Source organism: Anas acuta, chromosome 2, assembly GCF_963932015.1.
Source record: "Anas acuta chromosome 2, bAnaAcu1.1, whole genome shotgun sequence".
NCBI lineage: Eukaryota > Metazoa > Chordata > Aves > Anseriformes > Anatidae > Anas > Anas acuta.
The window spans coordinates 20,224,148-20,243,704 of NC_088980.1; the positions used below are offsets into that span (position 1 = coordinate 20,224,148).

General features: G+C 38.1%; 1 protein-coding gene across 2 annotated transcripts in view; it reads right to left on the reverse strand.

Moving 5' to 3' along the window:
* The window catches only part of PLXDC2 (plexin domain containing 2), a 271,670-nt gene that overhangs the window by 50,171 nt on the left and 201,942 nt on the right, over window positions 1–19,557 (reverse strand). For both annotated transcript variants that reach the window (XM_068673780.1, XM_068673781.1), the window contains 2 exons: window positions 19,333–19,451; window positions 7,389–7,488 (listed from right to left, as the gene is read on the reverse strand). In XM_068673780.1, the coding sequence (XP_068529881.1) occupies window positions 7,389–7,488; window positions 19,333–19,451 (219 nt within the window). The remainder of the gene's footprint in view (window positions 1–7,388; window positions 7,489–19,332; window positions 19,452–19,557) is intronic.

The following is a 19,557-nucleotide window of genomic DNA, read 5'->3' on the forward strand; positions in this document are numbered from 1 at the left end:
AATCAGAAGCAGAAGGCCAGAGCCTGTCTCACTTTCCTTGAATTATCTGGAAGAAGCAGAAACTTTTCTCTGAAACTGATGGATCTAATTTTCCATTTTGCTGCTGTAGAAATCTCAGAATTTAGGACTCTTCTTGCTAACCTTGGTTTCAGGCAAAAATCCTCTTCCCTTCACACATTAACATTTATTCTAAAGCATTTCCAGACTATGACAAAAGGATATGCAGCTATATGCAGCTATATATATATATATAGTTATATGTATGTGTGTGTGTGTGTGTATAAAGCATATTGCCAAATCTGCATTGGTATTGTATCACAAAATTATATCACATACTGGCTTGAAAAGGAAAAATTGTGTATACAAGCAACAGTAGCAGATCAAGGTAAAAATGCAAAAAGAGAAAATAGGCAGAAAGCCAGTTGTCAAAAATCTCCTAACTCCATACTCTAACTCTTAAAAGATATGGCAACAAAATTTAGGTAACTATATTCTTTCAGGGACTGATAAAAGGGGTGTTATTGTAGAGCCTTTTTATATCTAAGCATCTTAATAAAAACAAGCATGAAATTCTCAATGTTCTCAATTTCAGAATGTTCAGAAATTTCATTTTGCTTTTGATTCTTCAAGATGACTCTTTCCAGTCCTGATTAAAGTGCATTTTTGAAATGAAATGGCTGATCAAAAACATATTTTTTCCCTTCTCAGAATGAATTAGGTTTGTCTGACTTTAGAATTTTGATTTCAGAATTATTTTTTAAAATGTTGTTAATGTTTTGGATGGCACTGAAAAAAATGTAATAAAACATTCTAAATCTTCCAAATTTACTTAAAAAGTCAATGATTTGCTGAACTATTATACTGAGACTCTATATTGACTATTATACTGAAATTTAGAATGTTGAGCATACAAAGTGCACCAAAGATGGTCAGAAGAGCTTTTGAAAAGCAAGTCTTTGCAGACCTTTACAGGTACTCCAACAACTGTAAATGTAAATACAAGACTTGCTTTACTAGCAGTTCCTCCTGAACTGCTCATGTATTTGTGAACATGAAGCTATGAAAATTTAAAAAAATGTATGTTATCACATTGAAAAAAATATTTTTGGACTTTGTTTTTCTCCTGCCCAGGAAGAAACCACAGAAGAAACCAATGGAAAACAACAAATGAAATACATGTATATTTCATTCAGCAGAGAGAAATCACTACATAGTTCACTATACCATCCTGTGCTTTAAACAACAGAATTAAATTTAATTTTATCATTAATAGAACAGCTTAAAGTATCTTTATGCTTAGCAAAATCTAGCATTGCATAACAACACATTTTAATGTTGATGTAGGTTGCAAAATTATAATTGCAAATGTCTATTGTTTAAATTTCCAAAGATAACCCTTGTGACAGGAAGTGAATTAAAGAATTTTGCTCATAAGTCTTTCACTCTCATGACATGAAGTCATGTTGATAATGACAGAATATCTGGAAAAAATTTGGACTACTGAGTAGTATAGACTTTGATAAAATAAGCTTAATCCTCCCTCCTCCACCTTTTTTTTTTTTTTTTCTTTTTTCTTTTTATTTCGCAGACAGGAAAGAATGGAAACATGAGAAACTCCATAATAGTTGAAGACCTTTTTGATGAAGGTCTGTGATGATTAGTGCTGTAACATTGAGCGACTTACTGTGTCTCAAAAGAAAGTACTCTAGCAGGAGACATTCAGCTGGATGAACAATGGAAAAAACACATGGATAGTGTTTATTACCTCAGTTCACCCAGAAAGATGTTCTTCATTTTTGTGCAAAGAAAAAACTCTCACTTACACTATCCTGAAACTACAAATGTAATTTCCTTTGAAGTAAAAAGGATTTTTATGTTATGTCTGTGACAGACTTCTGGACACTTACACTGGTTCAAATTCATTCCAAACCCTTTGGAAACATATTTACTGATGGCTATACAAGATGATTTATCATCCTTTGTTCTCCACCCATTCTCCATACCATTCTAAGGCATTTTGAAGTTTTAAAGTAAGTTTAGGATACATTTCTGGAACAAAATACAGACTTTGTTCCACAATCTGTCAAAACAAAATTTGTTTCTTACAAATTTGAGTTTTTCATCTCATTTTATCCCAACAATAGTCTCAAACCACTATGATAAATACTGTTATTCTTTCCCGTAGTTCCTTATTGAAATTATTAACCCCTGTCCTCCCAATACTCTCAGATTTCTATTTCTGTGGCTTCTATTTATCAAGAAGGCAAGAGACATTCTCACTTTCCTTCTTCTCAACAATGACCACATGATATGAACCATCATAATTTCATAAAGTTATGTAGTTTTGTCTGAGAATGAGTTTGAATCTTGTCTTTAATGCTCTTTTTAAGATTTATTTATTTATTTATTTTTTAATATGGCTTTATCCATCTAAACTTTTGAAATGGCTTTTAATTTTCAAATAATTGTTATGCTCCTTTGGCTGACATATTTTTTTCTGCAGTTTTTAGAAATGTATTTTTGTATAAATTATTCTTACTCCTTTCACACCAAGATGTGTTTATGAAGCTCAATCATATAGGTAAGTATTTCAGAAAAACTCATCCCTTTTTCTCCATTTTATTGTAATTAGAATTGTCTTCCTGAAACTTCCTAAGATCACACACGTTTATCTCATGAGATGTGTAATTTATTGCCATCATGTGATTAACTAGTACACCTGGATTTTTTTCCTTTTATGCCATTTCAGATATAACAGTAATTTCCCCCTGTAGCAGGAATTGTGATAAAAAGCTCTCAGTCATTTTTCCTACCAACTTTTATTCTGCTTCTATTCCAAAATCAGCTTTTTTTTTTTTCCTTTTCAAAATATTGATATTAGTGATCACATTCCAGATACCTCACAACTGCTTGTTGCAAAACTTATTACATGCTTCAACTTGTTACCATTATTAAGAAAAACATTGAATCACTTCAGATCCAAGACATAGTGAAAAAAACTCTCCAAGTAAATTTCATCTCCCTGTCTTCCAAGCAACAACAACAGAGCCATGAAATTAGTGCCAATGGTATTCATTTTATACAATTTTACCTGATCTAATATACATCTGTTCTGATGTATAAGTCTCAGTCTAAGGTAGTCTAGGTTTTCATTAATTGTCAGTTATGAGCAACAAGCAAACCCAAAGGTCAACTGATCACAGTGATCTTAGACACGTGACTTAGGATAGGGTAAACTGACATTAGAAAGCAAGAGTAGTTCTCCGTAGTGTCTTGAAAGGGAAGACTCCATACCTTGCAACTAGCTTCCACTTGTCTAAAAGTAAGTGGATTTAGTCTTATACTGCTATACTGTCAGAGTAGCAGTTTCATTTTCTAGTAGGGATTCTAATAGAGTAGTAGCAATATATTCTAACAAGAAAATATTATACAGGTAATGAATCGAGAGGATGCTTTTGTTCAAATACACTTGTGTTGCATTAGATGCATCTTTCCTTTTCAAATATAAGACACATACATGTACAAAAATAGCTCACAAAACTCAAATATGTAGAAATAGTTTTTTGTTCCCCCCCCCATAACAATGAATAAACATAAAAGGGAAATTGAATTCCACTTGAGGGAAAAGTCTTTGATAAAGTGTTAAGCAAGAACTAATAGATATACTATCTTTTCCTTCCTTTGGGAGACGCAAACAGCAGTTTATAGTCTTCAATTGTCTTAAAGAGATAACTAAAAGTAAAATAGTTCTACCATATCAATTTTTCAGTAACAGATTACTGCCATTATTGATTCAACACCTCTGAAAAACAGGAATGGAGGAACATGCATATTTAAAGAGCATCTGACACTGGCTGCCTATGGGCCAACATTATTTGGTGTTCTGTCAGGGTACAATTATGGTGCCTGTACTTACTAATATAAACTTGTTTCATTGGAACCACAATTTGGCTTCAGGAAAATCTACGGAAAACCAATGGTTCTCTTGATTAATACTAGCTGTAATGCAATGTATTTTTGTTCTAAAGTAGCAAAATAATCACAGATTAGCACCATTCACAGAAACAGTTGTTGAGCAATGGAGTTATATGGGAATAATGCTATTAATGTGGGAATAATGCTACTAAAACAGTTCTGGTAGAGGCATGTTTAGACTCTTTACCCATGTTGTTTTTCTCATCTGGAACTTCTTAATGTAGCTTAATAAAATAAAAAAAAAGTAAGATGAAACACTACACAGATTTTCTGGTAATTAGAGTCACTTCACTTTGCAGGTAGTGTCATGTGACAGAAATTGACAGAAATACTTGTTGAAGAAGTTGACAGAAATACTAAAACCAGAAGACAGGTAAATAACTACATATTCATCAAATGCAACATTATGTACTAGTAGTAAAACAAAATGCATGTCAGAAATATTTTTACAGAAAGAAACATTCAAACTAGAATAAAGATTTGCATATATCATAAATTTTACAAAATATGTAAACCTAAGAAAAGTCTTTTTAGTGTTTAACAATGGAGTTCTGATGACAGTCTGCTTGCTACTTACATGTCTTGCACTGAATTTCTGTGTGACTATTCTCACAAACTATTTCCACAAATCAAACCAATTTTTACCTGAATTCATCTGAGGAGCTTTTATAAGCTGAAAATTCACAGAAATGTTCAGGTCGTTCACTTAACGAACATCACACAAATGTGTAAAAGCAGTTGCCTAGTATCACTGGTTCCTAAGTACTCAAAAGCAATCCATGCAGCCTTAGGCAGATCACATCTACCATACTTTTGAACCAAATTTCTTCTAAGATCTGATCTGTTCAGTGAAATTGGGACATGCCAACCTTCTTCACACTACACTGAGTTCACAACATGCAACAGATGGTACTGAAACTTTCCATTTTCCTCATAGCAGGGTAATCTGATGTCATGAGACTTATGCCTCCCAATATCAAAGACAGTTTAAAACTGATGTAGAGGGAGTAGGATGAGTTGAGAGAGACATAGGTACTTGCAACTTCAGTATCAACCCCATCTGTAGGCTGTCTTAAAGATGATCTGCATCAACCTCATCTATGCTATACCTCTATCAAGGTTCTCTTTAGGAGAACATGCCTGTACTTGGCCTGTGGAAGCTGGTTCAAATTCAGCTCTATCCATTTGCACCCTGTTGTTAGGGAATCATCAAAAATTGTACCTAGCATATTTGTTCAAATCACAGAATGGCCAAGGTTGTAAGGGACCTCTGAAGCTCATCTAGTCCAACCTCTCCTGCCAAGCAGGATCACCTAGAGCACATTGTGCAGGATGTCATCCAGGTGGGTTTTGAATATCTCCAGAGGAGACTCTACAACCTCTCTGGGCAACCCGTTCCAGTACTCTGTCACCTTCACAGTAAAGAAGTGCCCTCTCATATTCAGGCAGAACTTCCTGTGCTTCAGTTTATGCCTGTTGCTTCTTGTCCTGTCACTGGGCACAACTGAAAAGAGATTGGCTCCCTCAACACCCTCCCCTCAGATATTTCTATAAATTAATGATGTGAGATATGTTCATCTGATTCGTGTCAGTATGGAACAGTGCTAGGGCCGCATGGTATGATGAATGTGACATTCTGTCTTACATACCGTTGTACAACCACAAGTCTAAGAAAAACAGAGTGGTTAACGTATATAATTCTTGTATCTTGCAAAGGAACGTTTTAGCAATTCATGTCAATAGAGAGCTTGAAGGGAAATGTATTTGTAGGTTTTTCCTTGAAGTCTCTGATATCTGGGGGGTTTCAGAATAACTGCTAACTATTATGACTATTGCATGGGACACTATGCAAGTCTCTGATATCTGGCCAGGAGATTAAGGAGACAGGGAGAGCTGAAGAACAACTAAAAGACAAAGCTTGCAGGGGATGTTGCACAAGTCTCTGACATACAGCCAAGTTGGACAAAGGAGAAGGACAAGAAGGAGGAAGACTATGAGCCTTCAGCATGAGAGACCCCCAGAGACCCCCAGAGGGACCACCGGAGACTGATATGCATGCTCCAGTAGGAGGGTTTGGATTCCGGAAACTGATTATAATAACCCTGTTTTTTTAGAAGTAGTAATGAATATGTATTAGCCTAGGAGTATAAAAGTCAGCTGCTTGATGTAACTGGTGTGCATCTTGGTGGAGCAGAGACTCCTGGTGCACCCAGCACTGTTTGCTTACCTCTATTCTTTTAATAAATTGTGAACTTTGATTATAGTCCTATTTTGAAGACTGAGCCATTTATTACAATGAGGTCACCCCTCAGTCTTCTCTTTTCCAGGCTAAACAGGCCTAGTTCTCTCAGTCTGTCCTCATACAACAGGTGCTCCAGTCCTCTGTCATCTTAGTGACCATTCTCTGAACTCCCTCCAGTAGACACATGGTCAGCCTGCTGTCCACCAGGACTCCCAGGTCTCCCTCTGCAGAGCTGCTCTCCAGCAGGTCAGCCCCCACCCTGTAGTGGTGCTTGGGGTTATTCCTCCTTAGATGTAGGACCCTGCACTTGCCCTTGCTGAGCTTCATGAGGTTCCTCTCAGCCCATCTCTCCAGCCTGCCAAGGTCCCTCTGAATGGCAGCACAGCCCTCTGGGGTATCAGCCACTCCTCCAAGCTTTGTGTCATCAACAAACTTGCTAAGGGTTCACTCGGTTCCATTGTCCAGGTCACTGATGAGTAATTTGAACAACACTGAACCCAGCACTGACTCTTGGGGGACAGCACTAGCTAGCTACAGGCCTCCAAATGTGTTAATGGAAACAGCACACCTGGAAAGTAAACTTACTCTCTGATGGCTACAAAATCTCAAATGGTTCTGGACACAGTACATTAAAACAAAGCATTCAGGAAATCACACTTGATTTCCTTAATTAAATGATACCTTCAATTACTGTTGCCAAAATTATGTGAGCCCAAGATGACATTTAATAACAACATTTTCTCTTTTTTTCTTTTCACTAAAATGTATATATGAATTTGATGTCCAGAATTTAAAGTATGAAGAACATCTGGCCTGGATATGTTTTTCATTTTCATTTATATACAGATAATTTTTCTGAACAAATTGCTTCTTCCTTACTATGAATAAAGAGACATATTCTGGATACTGTATCTTATAGAATAACTTAAGTTGACACTTAAATTTTACATTATTTGGCTGGTTATTTAATTTTATTTACTTAGTACATCAGCTCAAAAGAAACAATGATGGAGAAAACCACACTGGGAATTATCAAGCAAATAAAATTACACTTGAATTAACAAACTGAAATTAGCTAAGTGATTTGTTGTGCAGCTAATCATCCTTAATGATATCAGCTTACACTTGTTTCTCAGCCTCCAAACCATTAGCATTACCACACACTACTTACTGGGAATTTGCTGGATCCTGTGCACAACCACAAATGCATCTGAGAGTCCCACTTTCACTGGATGGTTGGTTGAACTTATTTGTGTCACAGCAACAGGAATCTGGAAGACAAAACAGAAAGATATGCCTGAACTACTGAACTCAAAAAATTCAGACTCAAATTACAGCATTGGCAGAATGAACATTTAGCCAGTGTAACTTTAAAGTCATAAATAAGTATGTAATACAATACACCATAATATGAGTAAGGACTTAATAAAGATTAAAATTAATGTGTTTTTTTTTTTTTTAATTTATTTTTTTATTTTATCCCAGTCTGCTTTGCATCTTATATAACAACATTTACATCAAAACTCAGAGGTGAAACAACTGATAGTAATGACATGGAGAAGGGCAGAAATTTTCAGTAATTTATTCCCCCAGTTGAAGATGTGGAAGACATGGAGGAGGAGGCAATACTGTCTACCATTAAACACACAAACTGAAAGTTCAGCTTGGGATAAGCACTTAAAAACTTGTCTCAGGTAACTTGCACTGAAAACTGTTTTACAACCTATTTGAAGGTATTTCTGGCCTGATGAAAATCATATTTAATGTGTCTTGGAGTAGCTGGGAAATTTTCTTTGTCAACAAAATTTTGGAAAATGACAGATACTCACTTGTCAGTATTTGGAGAAATAAAAATTAAAACTGAAATAAATAAGGGACCTAGATAGCTATAGACCAGTCCGGCTTTGCAGAACAGAAATACTGATGCCAGGCAATATAGTTTTATGAAAATAAGTGTTACCAAATTTGATTTAATTCTTTGGGGATGACTGCAGGATGGCTGATCAGTGTATAGCTGTAATAGCTATATAATTTTGTAAGGTGTTTAACATAGTGACAAGTAACATTTATACAATATTACTGTAGTTAACTAGACTGATCACAAACAGCAGCCACACTGAAGATTGACAGCTCAGATTGACAGCATGTCTTTACAGTATATCATGCTTCTCTTGGCATAGTATCCAAGAGTTTTATGAAAGATTGAGAAAAAAACATACATTTACTGCTTAGCAGTTCTGCAGGTGACACTGGCAGAGTAGAAATAATGAAATGCCTGGATCAAGTAACCGAGTTAGACCTTGTAAAAATTGCGAAGTTATAACTTGGAGAACAGAATGCAAGGTAGAGGTTTGAGGACCATCTTCTGGAAAGCAACAATTCCGGAAGGACTCTTTGGATTATAGTGGGTAAGCAACTCCAGCTTTTGGAGGAGTAATCACAGCAAGAAGCCTAATTGATGTGATAATTGATTACATAATCTGTGAAATATAGCCTAAAAGTGGGTTTGTCATTTTACATCTGCACATTAGATCATTACTGAAATGCTACACAGACTTTCGGAGGGTCTATTTCTTAAAAAGATTCAGAAAACTTAAGAGAAGGAAGATGAAAAGGTCATAAGAAATAATTTAAATCTTTTGCAGTTCTCAATTGCTATTAACAGAATTAAAGAACTTGATTTGGCTTCTCGAAAAGAAAATGGAAAGCTTACTTGATTATCATAAACAATTACTGCCATGGGGAGAAATAACTAAAGAGATTTTTCTTTTAGCACAGAAAGATATAATCAGAAACTGGAAGCTGCACACCTGAAGATACTTTCAAAGTAGAGTAAGGTACGTATGCATATGACTGAACATTTTTAACCACTGGGAAAAAGTACTAAGAGAAATTATGATTCTCTATCCTCCGCTGCTTTCAAATCACAGCTGGATATATTATTTTTCAAAGCTGGCCTTCAGTTAACCTTAACCAGAAATTACTAGTCTGAAGACAGATGAAACTGGATCAAGTGTAAGAGACTGAGATACAAGGTGGTAGCTCAGCTAATCTAATAGTATGCTATGGGTTTATCTACGTGAAACTAGCAAAGTTATACTGTTTGCCAGTGTTTTTCACATAGAAGAAAAATTCTAAACTAAAAAACTGCTTAAATATTCAGTGAATGAGGATTCAGTATTGTGTGCTTGTCAGTTAATGGTATGATCTCTGGTATTTGAGTTAAACATTAGCTTGTTTCTCTTTTCCTTGTTCACAAAGTATTGTTTAGCTCTGATTACAATGACATCAGTCTCAGAAAAGTTAAATTTGAGATTATTAACAGAAAAAGTGAGTTCTGATGAATTAAAACTGTCACAATTTTCAAATTATTTTACTGTCTCCATGGTCTGTGAAGTTGTACTGTTTTGGTTACATTTAAATGGAGCTTCTTACATACACAATCTGCAAGAAGCAGCTTGGTAATACTGCCATTTTTACATCAATTTAAACTTGGCTTCTATCAGCTATTAGATAAGCTTGTGTCAGTTCAGCTCTGATGCAATTGTTGAGGAATATCAGATAAGAAGGTTGAAAGCCATATTTTCAAAGTCCTCAAAATAAAACACTGACTGCATTCAGTAACAAGTCTATAAACTTTCTCCAGCATGAAAGTATAAACAAAATAAGAGATTTTTTCACAGTCTTGGAATACTGTAGAAAAATGTTTATATTAACAATTAGAGAAACTATCAAGAAAGATTTTGAGAAGGAGGATATTCCTATTAAAGCTATTGAAAATCAAGTCAAAAAAAGCACCGATGAGAAGAATACAATGGCTATTTCTCTTTGAAATTAGTAAGAAACACAGCAGATGAAGAAAGGAGTTGGTTTTACAGACACAAAATGTAGTCAGAATTCATGTTCAAGGTGTGTAACCAATAAAGTGTTCTGGCAAAATGGCAATAATTTTAAAAAGCAGTTCAAAATTTGGATATGTGTGGACATACAGGAAAGTTTTTGTGCAAGATAAGGAGGTCTCATAAGTTAATACAACCAGCTCTTCAAACTGAGATATAGGCTGTGTCAAACAAGTAGTTATACAGAAGAGAAATACAAAGTAGAAGGTAATCCATAACCCAAGAAAAAAAACTTGAAAAACTACAGCATAATTAAGCATATGTATTTGCAAATGCAGATTTATCTTTATAGTGTGGGGAAATAAGCTATTGTACAGAACAAAATACTTCAGTCTATCAGGAATGAGTGTACTGAGTGGCAGTTTATAGGTGAAATCTTTTGAACAAGATGTCAAGATAAAATAGGCTTTTACCATATGATGCCCTATTAGGAAACACACACTTTTGGCAGAAGGCTTATAGTAATTGACAAAAATATTGATTGAAAACTACAGCAATACACAGGTAGCAAGCAGATAGCTAGTGTTCTGAATTCCTCATATGAATGACAAGATATGTCATGACAGGACGACATGTTAAATAGTTGAACAAAGAGTTTTATGGCATTACATTTGGAGGATGGATTTTAGCTAGAATCCTTCCAATATGTGTTAGTTCTACCGTGGATAATATGTACTCTTGTACTGTACAAGCCACTAGCTTCCCAAATCCATGCTAGCAACAGGGCCATTGACATATATATTTCTGATTATATACTTAGCACTAGAGAGGAAAATAAGAATTCATGCTGAATTGCATTATTTCCTAGGAATAGTAATCTAGGGAGTATTTTCCAACAGAAAGCTCTCAAATTTTATTCTTTTCCACTTCATCTGTGACTAGTCAGAATCTTACTCTCCAAAAAAAGATTAAATAAACAACCTCTGACCTTATTCTGGCTATGGTAAACAGGGTGCAATTACTGCACTTGAGTCAAAGATAAGGGCTAGAGTATTCTGCAAAATAATAATTAGAAATGCAATACTACTTAGTATCGCGGGAGATAGACTTGTGGAGCAACTCCCTGCACAGCCTGAAAGACAGGTACCGGGGTGAGACACCCCAAATGGGCGTGGACCCCCTGCCCTGTTGCTGTCAGGCAGAGGCAGGGGACCTAGGAGTTGAGGAGCAATGGAAGCTGCTCGACATCGCAGGTGATGCCCCCCTCTACCAGCCCCACCTTCCCAGGTGCCCTTATGCAACAGGTTTAAGGCCCTGGAGCTTGACAGACTGGTAGCTGAGGAAGAGGTAGTAAGTCTACCCAGGAGGATACCTAGGGCACTCCACGCCTCAGGACCGTCTCCACCAGGACAGAAAGAAGGGTGATTGTCGTGGGTGACTCTTGTCTCAGGGAAACAGAGGGACCTATTTGTCGGCCTGACCCTACCATTAGGGAAGTCTACTGCCTCCCAGGGGCCAGGGTCAGGGACATTGCCAGAAAGCTTCCCAGCCTGGTTTGCCCCTCTGACTATTATCATCTTTTAATAGTCCAGACTGGCAGTGATGACATTGAAGAAAGAAGCCTGAAGACCATCAAACGGGACTTTAGGGGACTGGGACGGTTAGTGGATGGAGCGGGAGTACAGGTGGTGTTTTTGTCCATCCCTACAGTGGCAGGAAGGGGTACAGAGAGGATACGGAAAGTCCACCTGATAAACACGTGGCTCAGAGGCTGGTGCTAACACAGAATTATTATTTTTTTTTGACCATGGGGCACTTTACTTGGCACCCCGCCTGATGGCCGCAGACGGGTCCCTATCTTCAAGGGGAAAATGGATCCTAGGCCAGGAGCTGGCGGGGCTCATTGAGAGGGCTTTAAACTAGGTAAGAAGGGGGACAGGGCTGAAACAAGGCTTATTAGAGCTGTGACAGGGGTAACTATGGCAAGGTTGGGAGAGAAGGCAATGGCCCAGCTGAAGTGCATCTACACTAATGCACGCAGCATGGGTAACGAACAGGAGGAGCTGGAAGCCATCATGCGGCAGGCAGACTACAACTTGGTTGCCATCATGGAAATGTGGTGGGACCACTCTCATGACTGGAGTGCTGCAATGTCTGGCTGTAGGCTCTTCAGAAGGGACAGGTAGCATGGAATGGGTGGTAGTGTGGCTCTCTGTATCAGAGAGAGTTTTGATGTCATGGAACTTGAGGCTGGGAATGATAAGGTTGAGTCCCTATGGGTTAGGATCAGTGGGAAGGCCAACAAGGGAAGCATCCTTGTGGGGGTCTGTTATAGACCGCCAAACCAGGATGAGGAGACTAATGAGGAGTTCTACAGGCAGCTGACAAAAGTTGTGAAATCGTCAGCTCTTGTTCTTGTGGGGGACTTCAACTTCCCAGATATATCCTGGAAGCACAACACAGCCCTGAGAAAGCAGTCTAGGAGGTTTCTGGAGAGCGTGGAAGATAGCTTCCTGACACAGCTGGTTAGTGAGCCTACCAGGGGTGGTGCCCCGCTAGAACTTCTCTTCACAAACAGAGAAGGATTGGTGGGAGATGTGGTAGTTGAAAACTGTCTTGGGCAGAGTGACCATGAAATGGTAGAGTTCTCCATTCTTGGAGAAGCCAGGAAGGAGACCAGTAAAACCGCTGTATTGGACTTCTGGAGGACTGACTTTGAACTGTTCAGGACACTGGTTGGTAGAGCCCCTTGGGAGGTGGTTCTGAAGGGCAGAGGAGTCCAGGAAGGCTGGGCGCTCTTCAAGAAGGAAATCTTAATGGCGCAGGAGTGGTCTGTCCCCATGTGCCCAAGGACAAGCCGGAGTGGAAGAAGACCGGCCTGGCTGAACAGAGAATTGTGGCTTGAGCCACAGTTAGGAGTAAAAAGAGAGTTTAAAATCTTTGGAAAAGAGGGCAGGCCACTTGGGAGGACTATAAGGATGTTGTGAGGCAGTGCAGGGACACAATTAGAAAGACCAAAGCTCATCTGGAGCTCAATCTGGCTACTGCCATCAAAGACAACAAAAAATGCTTTTACAAATACATTAATGCAAAACAGAGGACTAAGGAGAATCTCCAGCCTTCACTGGATGCGAGGGGGAACTTAGTTACAAAAGATGAGGAAAAGGCGGAGGTGCTTAATGCCATCTTTGCCTCGGTCTTTATCAGCAAAACCAGTTGCTCTCTGGATACCCAGTACCCTGAACTGGTGGAAGGGGATGGGGAGCAGAATGTGGCCCTCACTATCCATGAGGAAATGGTTGGCGACCTGCTACAGCATTTGGATATACACAAGTCGATGGGGCCAGATGGGATCCACCCGAGGATACTGAGAGAACTGGCGGAGGAGCTGGCCAAGCCACTTATCATCATTTATCAACAGTCCTGGCTATCGGGGGTGGTCCCAGTCGACTGGCGGCTAGCAAACGTGATGCCCATCTACAAGAAGGGCCAGAGGGCAGACCCAGGAAACTATAGGCCTGTCAGTTTGACCTCAGTGTCAGGGAAACTCATGGAGCAGAGTATCTTGAGAGTCATCACGCGGCACTTACAGAGCAACCAGGTGATCAGGCCCAGTCAGCATGGGTTTATGAAAGGCGGGTTCTGCTTGATGAACCTGATCTCCTTCTATGACAAAGTGATGTGCTTGGTGGATGAGGGAAAGGCTGTGGATGTGGTCTACCTTGACTTCAGCAAGGCTTTTGACACTGTTTCCCACAGCATTCTCCTCAAGAAGCTGGATGCTCGTGGCTTAGACTGGCGTACGCTTTGTTGGGTTAAAAACTGGCTGGATAGCTGGGCCCAAAGAGTCATGGTGAATGGAGTCAAATCTAGTTGGAGGCTGGTCACTAGTGGTGTTCCCCAGGGCTTGGTACTGGAGCCAGTCCTCTTTAATATCTTTATTGATGATCTGGATGAGGGCATCAAATGCACCCTCAGTAAGTATGCATATGACACCAAGTTAGGTGCATGTGTCGATCTGCTCAAGGGCAGGAAGGCTCTACAGGAGGATCTGGATAGGCTGGACCCATGGGCTGAGGTCAACTCTACAAAGTTCAACAAGGCCAAGTGCCGGGTCCTGTACCTGGGGTGCAATAACCCCAAGCAGAGCTACAGGCTGGGAGATGAGTGGTTGGAAAGCTGCCAGGCAGAGAAGGACCTGGGAGTATTGATGGATAGTCAGCTGAATATGAGCCAGCAGTGTGCTCAGGTGGCCAAGAAGGCCAACAGCATCCTGGCTTGTATAAGAAGCAGTGTGGCCAGCAGGGCTAGGGAAGTGATTGTCCCCCTGTACTCGGCTCTGGTGAGGCCACACCTCGAGTACTGTGTTCAGTTTTGGGCCCCTCACTACAAGAAGGACATGGAGGTGCTTGAGTGGGTCCAGAGAAGGGCGACAAAGCTGGTGAGGGGTCTGGAGAACAAGTCCTATGAGGAGCGGCTCAGGGAGATGGGTTTGTTCAGCCTGGAGAAGAGAAGGCTCAGGGGCGACCTTATCGCTCTCTACAGGTACCTTAAAGGAGGCTGTAGCGAGGTGGGGTTTGGTCTATTCTCCCACGTGCCTGGTGACAGGACGAGGGGGAATGGGCTAAAGTTGCGCCAGGGGAGTTTAGGATATTAGGAAGAACTTCTTTACTGAGAGGGTTGTTAGGCATTGGAACAGGCTGCCCAGGGAAGTGGTTGAGTCACCATCCCTGGAGGTCTTTAAAAGACGTTTAGATGTAGAGCTTAGTGATATGGAGCTTAGTGGAGGACTTGTTAGTGTTAGGTCAGAGGTTGGACTCGATGATCTTGAGGTCTCTTCCAACCTAGATGATTCTGTGATTATAAGGTGTTTTCATTGACAGTTTCTTCAACAGATATTAACTAAAGACCAAACTGCATGAAACTTAATTTGGGATTTTAAGTTTCATAAACAGAACTCCTCACAAAATAAAGATCCTACTTCCATGCTAATATTTTTGATAATAACAGAGCAAAGAAACACCAAGAATATAGAATGCAGGTAGAATATTCATCCAGACTATGGAAACAAACAGGTTTCTGAAACTCTCAAAATGGAGTATTTTCCACCACACATAGGAGGAACATCAGTGCTATAGTTAATCAGGTGCATTCACTTCTGCCTCCTCTTAAAGTAGAAGGAAACTCTACCTCACGTCTCTTAGAATTATTTTTTACTTCACATTTTTGGGAAACTTGAATAGGAATTTCACCTTTTATAAAAGTTTCTGGATGACTACATAAATAGAGAGTCATTCCTATTTAAATGAACAAAGAAAGCCTTCAAGCCAATGAAATTCAGGAAAAAAAAATCCTAAAACCATTAACTAAGTACCAAAGCCTTCACCTAATTTGCCCTGAATTAATAACAGAGAAAAAAATACAAACAAATCTTACACTAAGGAACATTATCTTTAAGCACTTAGAAGTAAAGACTATAATGAATAGTTCAAAAAGACAAAAAGCTTGTGAGAATCAAACTTCTTTGAAATCTAGAACATAAGAAATGAGTATTCACTACTAAAACACATAAAAGTATTCATTTGCAGAATATCTATATACATATATTTTCTATCGGATGGATTCCTCTGTAATTTAAGTATTTTATGTAGCAGAGGTGCACCACTATTTTTTTTTTTCTGCCAGATGATGTTTCCTGACATACTGATCACTTGACAGAACTCTGACTAATGATACTTTGTTAGTTTTATTTAAAATGGAATATGTGTGCATGGCTCCTTAATAAATTTTAAACAAACAAACATTTGACTTGCCATTTTTTCTTTCTGACAAAGAACACACAAAAGAAACAGTATTTGGTACATAAAAAGTGCTTAGATATTCCTACTGTAATTCACTGCTGACATTCATTCTGATTTTGCTCTGATATTATATGACATTCTGATATTAATACTGAATTGAATCCAATCTCAAAGTACAAGAAGAATATCAGAAAAACAGATTAGAAAACATGAGTTATGCTTTTTATTAGGGCTAGATTCATCTGTTTAGAGCATGTAAGAGTTAGACAAAACACCAAAGTCTCATTGTACATTTCAGATAAAATGCACAATAAAACTCGGCTACACCTTTTCTCCTTCTCCTACGCATTATCTTTTCTGAGATGTTTCCAGATTTCTCTATTCTGGCAGCTCAGCTCGCTTTCTAAATTTTTATTTCTTTTAGAATTTATTCTTAATTTCAGACAATAACCATTCATTTCAAATTGCTTCCTATTATGCAAACTACAGAATGCAGGAGATTAGGCAGAAGAGCTCTGCAGACCCCATCCAAGACCCCATTCAGCAGACCCCATCCAAGATTCTGCTTTGGTGATCAGCTTCAGCTTTATGAAGTAGCGAACTTGATGTGGATGCTGAGAGGAAATGAAGAAGTGCATCTCAAATTTGAATAAATCATAAGTAAAAGGTAAAATCTAAGTAAAGTTCTATAGACATAAAAATTCCTATCTATGGTTCCCTTAAATGCATAATCAAATGTATAATCAAAGTTATGTTTTAAAGATGAATTCTTCAGGATAAACTTCTGGTGTCACTCATACAGAGTGGGATGCTTTATAATGTTACTGGAAACCTGTCTGTTGCATAACTTACATTGGTGTTTCAGTTTGAAAACATTCAATGTCAACGAAGACCTCACAGGATAATCATACATCAATGCCATTTTTTGATGAAATGTGTTGCTAAAATGAAGTAGCACCAAAAAGGTGGTAGAAATCTCTTCCAACTTTTACTCATGCTAGTGAGGACTCATATAAGTAATCTTACTGGAGTTAATGGGGCTCCTGACAACATGACCAGCAAGAGAAATGGTTCTAGAAGGAAGGACTCCCTCAGAAAGCAATGGATTCAACACTGAACATAAGCCAATTTCTAGCCAGAAATATAAGACTACAGGCAAATTTCAATTTACAAGTGTCTCATTTTATTCTCCTTGGACAACTTGTGTCTGGATCAATGATTGGAAATTTTGTTCTGTTTTCCTCACTTAAGTGAAAAGCTAAGGTAATTTTAATAAACTAAGGTACACTGCAAATCATGTGGTCTTCTGGAAATCTCATTCTCCAAAGCCATTCTCTAAGCAATTCCTAATGGAATAAGTATATTTGTAACACCCTGAGATTTTACAAAATATTTTTGTCAAAATATTTGCAGACCACAAATACATAACTATTGTCACTTTTGAAAAGTTTCTTTGTATTGTGCAGGAGATTTCAAAGATTCAGCAGTGGAGAAAAAACAACAAAAACAAATCAGAAATTACTATGTTTCTAAATTCCAATTCCTTTCTGTTTCAAAAGGAATGAAAAGGGCATTAATAAAACTCCTCCCCAGAAAGCAGTGCAGCTCTGGAAGTAGCTCCCAGTAGAAACACTGAGACCAAGCAGCCCAGCCAGTGTTAACATAGAATTTGCTAGGTTTATCCATAGACCACATGGCCTAACTGCATGCAACTTACATGAAAGTAATGAGGTGGCCTATCTCTTTCTGCCCTCCTAAATGAATAACATTTTCTATGGCCTGGCATTCCACATCATCATTTACATTTATGCAAATTGAACACAAAATACTATCAATTTACAGGAATAGCTTATATCACCCATTTTTGATCCATTTTGTAGAGGGCTGGTCAGTGGCAGAAAGGGCCAAGTATCTGATAGCTAAGAACAACATTTTTCTGATGTCACTATTTTGATGTCAGAATTCATATTCATTTATAGTGCTAAATAGTTCTTAGCAAATTCATCTTAAAATGGAAAATAGATGTAGTGTCACTCCCCACTTTTCTGGGCTTTAAAGGTAGGACTTTTTCTGTAGTCATTAATATATATATATTAATATTAATTATATAGAGAGTCAGAATCATAAAATCATATATTTCCCTTTACAAAGGTTTCAAGAACAGGAGATAAAAGTCCTTTGTGCACAGTCATTTGATAATGTACAGGCTCCATTGTAGTAACCAGAAGGTGGTTTTTCTGAAGCTGGAATCAAAATTTTAATAAAGTGCATTTCCATAGATTAAGACTACTACCCTGTACATAACATTCAGGAACAATCTTAGAGCCAGAGAAGACCGTGCATCAGCACATCTTTTATAAGATAAGGGATGCTAGATACATGAGCATACCATAAGTTTCTTGTGTCTACAGAAATAATACAGTAAGAGTATTCTGCAGCTATCCTGTTTTCAAGGTGAAAAGACATTTGTCTTAAGGTATGAGTGTTGCCAGTAAAACCCAGACCTTCACTAGTTTTTTAATGAAAGGGAGAGTGCTACTGCTTCATTCAGATGTATGGCTTTGACACAGGCATGAAAACTGAGCCTGAAGGCACACAACCCACGTGTGGTAGATAGAGAAGAAAACCCAGATTTCTTCAAGTCTGGAAAATCTCAGTGATAAAATATATCACTGATAACAATTATTTATATAAGGAGAATAACAAAGAGATGTGCACATTCAAGAAAAAGTCACGCTCTCCAGGCCAAAATGAGATTAAAATAAGCAGAAAGTGAAAGAAAGTGTTTTTTGTCCCTGTGGACTTAACTTTATCTACCTTTTGATGCTCATTTGCATGAAATTGACCTGGAGGTATAGCCTTAGCAGTAGTCTAGCAACAAGAAAAAAGGTTCATCTAAAGTATTGAATTAAACAACTGAAACTCTGAAAGACAGAAAATGCACAGGGTCCCAATAGAGACAGCAATATATTGGTGCTATGAAGACCAGCCAAATGACCTCAATCTAACCATTAGAGATACAGACAATTATTTTTTATTTAAAATATAGAGACTTTGAAGTACTTCAGTTGCCAAGAAATGGAAGATGCAGAAGCAAGGTAACCTTTAATATTAACCATTGATGCTAGAGTCTTTTTAAATAGGCTCAAATTAGATAAACTAACTAAGCAAATTGCCCTACCTTTCAAAGTCAAAGAGAATTTACTAAACAATCAACACTTACAACCATACAAAAAAGACCAGCTGAAATCTAGCAGTACATATTTGAGACATGTTGATGGTTTTCAAGTCCATAACATGAACATCACTTTCACAATAAAACATAATTTTCAACAAAATAAGGATCTTATAAGCAATCTGTGAAAATGGTCTCATACAGCTGAATTTTCAAAATATTTGCCAAAAATGGAGGGAAATTCCTAACAAGTATAAAGTGATTTGTCTACTTAAATGACAACTTTCAGACCCAACTTACTTCTTTGTAGCCGAAAATGATACGCCCATCATTGAGAAGGGTGGCCTGAAAAGTGAAACTGCCCAGGTTGTAATTATCCTGCAGATGGACATGGTCCCACTGGACAACTAGTGCTGTGCCTGTGAACCCCAGAGTGGGGGTAGAGAGGCAAAGGGAAGAAAAAATGTGAGAAAAATATTAACTGACTGTAGGAAAAGTACTTAACTGCAGTTACTTGAAACAAAA